This window comes from Pangasianodon hypophthalmus, chromosome 21 (assembly GCF_027358585.1).
Source record: "Pangasianodon hypophthalmus isolate fPanHyp1 chromosome 21, fPanHyp1.pri, whole genome shotgun sequence".
In the NCBI taxonomy this organism is placed as follows: Eukaryota; Metazoa; Chordata; class Actinopteri; order Siluriformes; family Pangasiidae; genus Pangasianodon; species Pangasianodon hypophthalmus.
This window is the reverse complement of record NC_069730.1, coordinates 7,110,339-7,116,643: the sequence shown is the minus strand read 5'-3', so window position 1 is coordinate 7,116,643 and position 6,305 is coordinate 7,110,339. Positions and strand designations below refer to the sequence as shown.

At 39.2% G+C, this 6,305-nt stretch overlaps 1 protein-coding gene across 1 annotated transcript; it reads left to right on the top strand.

Annotated features, from left to right (window-relative positions):
* The first annotated feature begins 301 nt into the window (after nucleotides 1-301).
* Nucleotides 302-1,234, top strand: LOC113543374 (succinate receptor 1-like). The gene has a single exon (XM_026941504.3). The coding sequence runs from the start codon at nucleotides 356-358 to the stop codon at nucleotides 1,232-1,234; it is 879 nt and encodes a 292-aa protein (XP_026797305.3). The 5' UTR covers nucleotides 302-355.
* Nucleotides 1,235-6,305: the final 5,071 nt, after the last annotated feature.

Here is a 6,305-nt window from a genome sequence, read left to right as displayed (position 1 = left end):
ACTAAGTTGTTTGCTTTTTTTTACAGTTATAATAATCAAGTATGCTGTATTTAATATTTGGATGACGTAACCTCTTTATATTAAATGAAAGATTATGTTAGACAATACAATTCACATTAGCGCAGTGCATTAATTTATTACCACAAAAATAGCAAGAGAGCTCAAGGGCGAAAATATTGGTTTGCACCCAACAAAAAAAAAAAAAACACACCTGTTAACCTGCAAATTATGCTTGCATTGGCATGAAAATAGAGCCATTTATGTGCAGTAATTATATGTACAATAATCTTTATGGCTGCAGGACAACTGTTCCAGTGTCATCACTCCACTATTAGAGAGAGATTACCTCTCACCAATGTATGCTCTAGAATTTACCTTAGGCTTCATCGGAAACCTAGTGGTGGTTCTAGGCTATATCTTTTGCCTCCCTGCTTGGAAGTCCATAAACGTGTACCTGTTTAACCTGTCTATGTCCGACCTCATCTTCCTGTGCACTTTACCCGAGCTGTCCTACAACTACGCTCACAACCTGAAGAAATTCAGTTTTGCACTATGCATGATTAATCGCTACATCCTCAATGTGAACATGTACTCCAGCATCCTTTTCATGATGTGGGTAAGTGTGGACCGGTTCTTGTTGCTGTGTCACCCACAGCGAGAACACATCCTGTTGACTCTCAAGGCTGCATTATGCATCACCATCCTGAACTGGATCTGGGTGACCATTCAAATCGCTCCCCTCATTGTCTTCATTATCCAGGACTTGGAGCTAAATAGTTGGACAGTGTGTCCTGATTTTGCGAGTCTGGGAGTGGCCAAAGTTACTCTGATCTACACCATAGTGCTCACCATAACTGGATATGTGCTGCCACTGGTGGCTTTGTTTCTATCATCACAAAGGATGGTTTCTGTACTCATGAAAAGAGAGGAGATGCGTGGGACATCTTACCAAAGGCCGGTAAGAATCATGAAGGCTGCAGCAATCATGTTTCTGGTGCTCCACACACCCATCCATGTAATGAGGATTGTGCATCTCGCATCACGGCTTCCTGAATTAAATTTGTCATGGTGCATCATAGACTACATCAATGCGGTTTACATAGTGACACGACCAATTGCATATGTTCACAGTGTCATCAACCCTGTGTTTTACTTTCTCATGACAGAGAGCTTTAAAAAAGCACTGCAGGTTAAGTGGAGGCAGCTTAAAAGGATGCTAATGACTGTGCCATAAGCAAGTCTGACCTATCAAGCAAAGACAGCACTGATAAATGCTTTGCTTTCAAATCTTACTATGGTGTACATTTATATACAGATTGGTGACAAATTAAAGCTAAACCCAACATAAAGTGTCTTAGTGAACTGCCTAGAACATTTTTAGTACACCTTGGTATAGATTTTACAAGTCTATAGAACTGTACTGGAGAGATAAGCACCATTCTTCCAAAAGATATTTACTTAATTGGTGTTTTGATGATTGTCTCTCTTGAAGTATATAGAGCTATACTTTTGCTCAGATTTAGTCAAATGCTGCGAAATTGAAAAACTGACGGCGCTTCATAGTGCAGATGGATAATGACCCAAAACATACCTTGAAATCAACCCAAGAGCTTCTTAAGGCAAAGAAACGGAATGTTCTTAAATAACCGAGTCAGTCACCTGATTTCAACCCAACTAAGCATGCTTTTCACTTACTGAAGACAAAACTAAAGGCAGAAAGACCCACAAACAAGCAGCAACTTAAGGCAGCTGCACTCAAGGCCTGGCACAGCATCTCAAGGGAGGAAACTCAGCATTTGGTGATGTCCGTGGGTTCCAGACATCAGGCAGTCATTGACTGCAAAGGATTTGCATCCAAGTATTAAAAATAATCCTTATATTTATAATGATGTTAGTTTGTCCAATTACATTTGAGCCTGTGAAGATGGAGGGACTATGTAAACAATGGCTGTAACTAAACAGTTAAGCAATATTTTTTGTTAAACCACTTGAATTAAAGCTGAAAGTCTACACTTCAATCACAGCTTGATTTCTTCATTTCAAATCTAAAAGATTTGGTGTACAGACGCAAAATTAGGGCAATTCTGTCACTGTCCAAATACTTATGGACCCGACTGTATGTGTGACAGTAGTAAGGAATAAAACAGGACAGGCCATGCTGTTTTAGGAAAATAATCAAGGATGGGGTAGTGTAAGGCAGCTGAACATGAATTGACTCATGGTTATGACCTAAAGGTTGATTATTTTCCAATAACAGCAAGCTTTGTTCCTCTCATCAATGATAATTTTGAATTTATTAATTAAAAACATCAGACTTTTTTTGCATCATGCATGTTTCTTTAGTTATATTGAATGTTGTGGAACATTCATAAGACAAGTTGGTTCCTGTTATTACTTACACCGATCAGCAATAACATTAAAACCACTGACAGCTGAAGTGAATAACATTGATTATTTTGGTACAATGGCACCTGTCAAGGGGTGGGATATAATAGGCAACAACTGAACAGTCAGTTCTTGAAGTTGACGTGTTGTAAGGAGGAAAAATGGGCCAGTGTAAGGATCTGAGCAGCGGCAAGTCTTGTGGGGTGTTCCCGGTATGCAGTGGTTAGTACCTACCAAAAGTGGTCCAAGGAAGGACAACCGGTGAACCAGTGACAGGGTCATGGGCGCCCAAGGCACATTGATGCATGTGGGAAGCAAAGGCTAGCCCATCTGTTTCGATCCCACAGAAGAGCTTCTGTAGCACATATTGCTGAAAAAGTTAATGCTGGCTATGATAGAATGGTGTCAGAACACACAGTGCATCTCGGCTTGCTATGTATGGGGCTGCGTAGCAACAGACCAGTCAGAGTGCCCATGCTGACCCCTGTCCACCGTCGAAAGCATCTACAACGGGCATGTGAGCACCAGAACTGGACCATGGAGCTATGGAAGGAAGTAGCCTGGTCTGATGTTTCACATTTTCTTTTAAATCATGTGGTCGGCCAGGTGCATGTGCATCACTTACCTGGGGAAGAGATGGCACCAGGATGCACTATGGGAAGAAGACAAGCCAAGGGAAGCAGTGTGATGCTCTGGTCAATGTTCTGCTGGGAAATCTTGGGTCCTGGAATATATGTGGATGTTACTTTGATATGTACCACCTACCTACACATGTACCGTGTACCACTTTGCAGACCAAGTACACCCCTTCATGGCAACGGTATTCCCTAATGTCAGTTGCCTCTTTCAGCAGGATAATGCGTCCTGTCACACTGCAAAAATTGTTCAGGAATGGTTTGAGGAACATGACGAAGAGTTCAAGGTGTTGACTTGGCCTCCAAATTCCCCAGATCTCAATCCGATCGAGCATCTGTGAGATGTGCTGGACAAACAAGTCCGATTCATGGAGACCCCACCTCACAACTTACAGGATCTGCTGCTAACATCTTGGTGCCAGATACCACAGAACACCTTCAGAGGTCTTGTGGAGTCCATGCCTCAATGGGTCAGAGCTGTTTTGGTGGCATAATGGGGAAGTACACAATATTAGGTAGGTGGTTTTAATGTTATGGCTGATCGGTGTATATTACAGCAGCTATAAACAATCATTCACCTTATCAGCCTCTTTTTTTCTCTGTCTTTATGTTAATAAGACGAAAAAGACAAAAATTGTCATGTTACTGAAAAACTGGAAATCACAAAGTCCTGAAGACTGTGGTGAAAAACCTGCAAAGTGCTCACACTGGAGACTCTGTCTATAAATGTTAAATAAATCTTTTTTTTTTTTTTAAATCCCTTTATTATTAGGCTTAGATTATGTGGAGCGTCCACCTTTCAAATCCACGTATAAGCTATTACCAAAGAATCGATAATGTATTAGAATGATCTCATTAATATAAACCTGTGGTTGTCTTGCAGCCAGAACCATTGCCAGAGCTGCAGTTATAGAAAATTAATCATCACCTTCTGACCAATCAGATTGAGCATTTATTGATGTTGTTTAATATTGTTTATCTTTGACCACGTTGACAGCAGGAGAACAAGACGGTAAAATGATCTGTTTTCTGGAGGAAAGGCTATCTGACAAGAACTGTGATACTACACACACACACACACACACACACACATACACACACCAATTTTAGATACACTCCAGTCCAGAGTCCAGTATATTTACCTGATCATGAACCATCATGCACTATACAGAAGACTTTAGTTTTTGTTTCTCTCATCTGTGAACATGACAGGTGGTGGTTTTCTTTCTGCCTGACCTATAACACACCACTCTCACTGAGGACACACACAGTCCTACTGGGACCTGATATGCCCTCTTACTACCACACTTTAATAACGCCCCAACATATATATTGATATTGGTATGCCACCTGGGCTAACTTTTTTGTCCCATATTATTGGAATAGGTTAATAATGACTTATATTTGCATCCCATTATATTTATTTGTACAGTTATAATGACCTAGAAAACCTAGATGCTGCACTAGCTGCATTCATACCTTAGCCACATTAGTAGGGGTGAGGAAGGAGATGACGGTCTACCCTTATTAAATCAGCTGTAACTCACTTTAAGTTCAACTGATTTTCACAAAGTTTGCTTTGTTACAGACATCTTATATTTCTATATATTGCATCTGATGTAAATAAACTTCTGTCAATCTGAAAATAATGAGATAATGCTTAGGATAATATACCATGGGAAAGAATTTACCATAAACCTACCTGCTAGTCTTGAGAAGCTCTTTGCTGGTATTTATCCTTTTAAATCTACTGCATAATTAAAACAAATATAATAATTTCCTACTTGCAATTAGTCTAGAGATTCCAAGAGTTGTTTTATTATTATTATTATTATTATTCATATAAGAGTAACCAGCAATATAAACAATTAAGCTTTTAAAAGATTAAAAGAAGTTGTATATATTCATTCAAGAAGTTGCATACATGTGCTCGCCAAAAAACACACACGAAATTATTGACACCGCTTGATCTGAAGAATTCAAGTAACATCCATTCATACTGTACATTTTCATTAACCACTATATCCTGGTCATTGTTGTGATGAATCTGGAACATTGGGCATGAAGCAAGAATACACCCTGAATGGGCTATAACGTAAGTGATAATAAGAACTAACTTGTTTTATTGACATTCCACAACGTTAAATGTCACTATAAATGAATAAAAAGGATGATGTGCTATTCTTTAATTGATATAGAATTTTAATTGTATTTGTGGGAGTATTATTACTTATTACTGTGGGAATGATCCTCTGATCATTTAAAACCATGATATATATATATATATATACACACACACACACACGCTGCTCAAAAAAATTAAAGGAACACTTTGAAAACACATCAGATCTCAATGGGGAAAAATATCATGCTGGATATCTATACTGATATGGACTGGGTAATGTGTTAGGAACGAAAGGATGCCACATTGTTTGATGGAAATGAAAATTATCAACCTACAGAGGGCTGGATTCAAAGACACCCCGAAAATCAAAGTGAAAAAATGATGGAGCAGGCTAGTCCATTTTGCTGAAATTTCATTGCAGCAACTCATAATGGTACTCAGTAGTTTGTATGGCCCCCACGTGTTTGTATGCGTGCCTGACAACGTCGGGGCATGCTCCTAATGAGACGATGGATGGTGTCCTGGGGTATTTCCTCCCAGATCTGGACCAGGGCATCACTGAGCTCCTGGACAGTCTGAGGTGCAACCTGGTATTGATGTGCCATCCTGGAGGAGTTGGACTGCCTGTGCAACCTCTGTAGGGTCCAGGTATCGCCTCATGCTACCAGTAGTGACACTGACCCTAGCCAAATGCATAACTAGTGAAAAACTGTCAGAAAAGATGAGTAGGGAAAAAAATGTCAGTGGCCTCCACCTGTAAAACCATTCCTGTTTTGGGGGTCGTCTCATTGTTGCCCATCTAGTGCACCTGTTGTTAATTTCATTAACACCAAAGCAGCTGAAACTGATTAACAACCTCCTCTGCTAATTAACTGACCAGATCAATATCCCAGGAGTTTAACTGACTTGATGCTACACTCTGATTAAAAAGTGTTCCTTTAATTTTTTTGAGCAGTATATATATATATATATATATATATATATATATATATATATATATACACACACACACACACACACACACACACACACATATATATATATATATATATATATATATATATACACACACACACACATTAAGAAAACCTACTGAATATTTACACTATATATATGGGCTTAAATAAAACTATACAGGGTCCCTTAGGATTAGACACAAA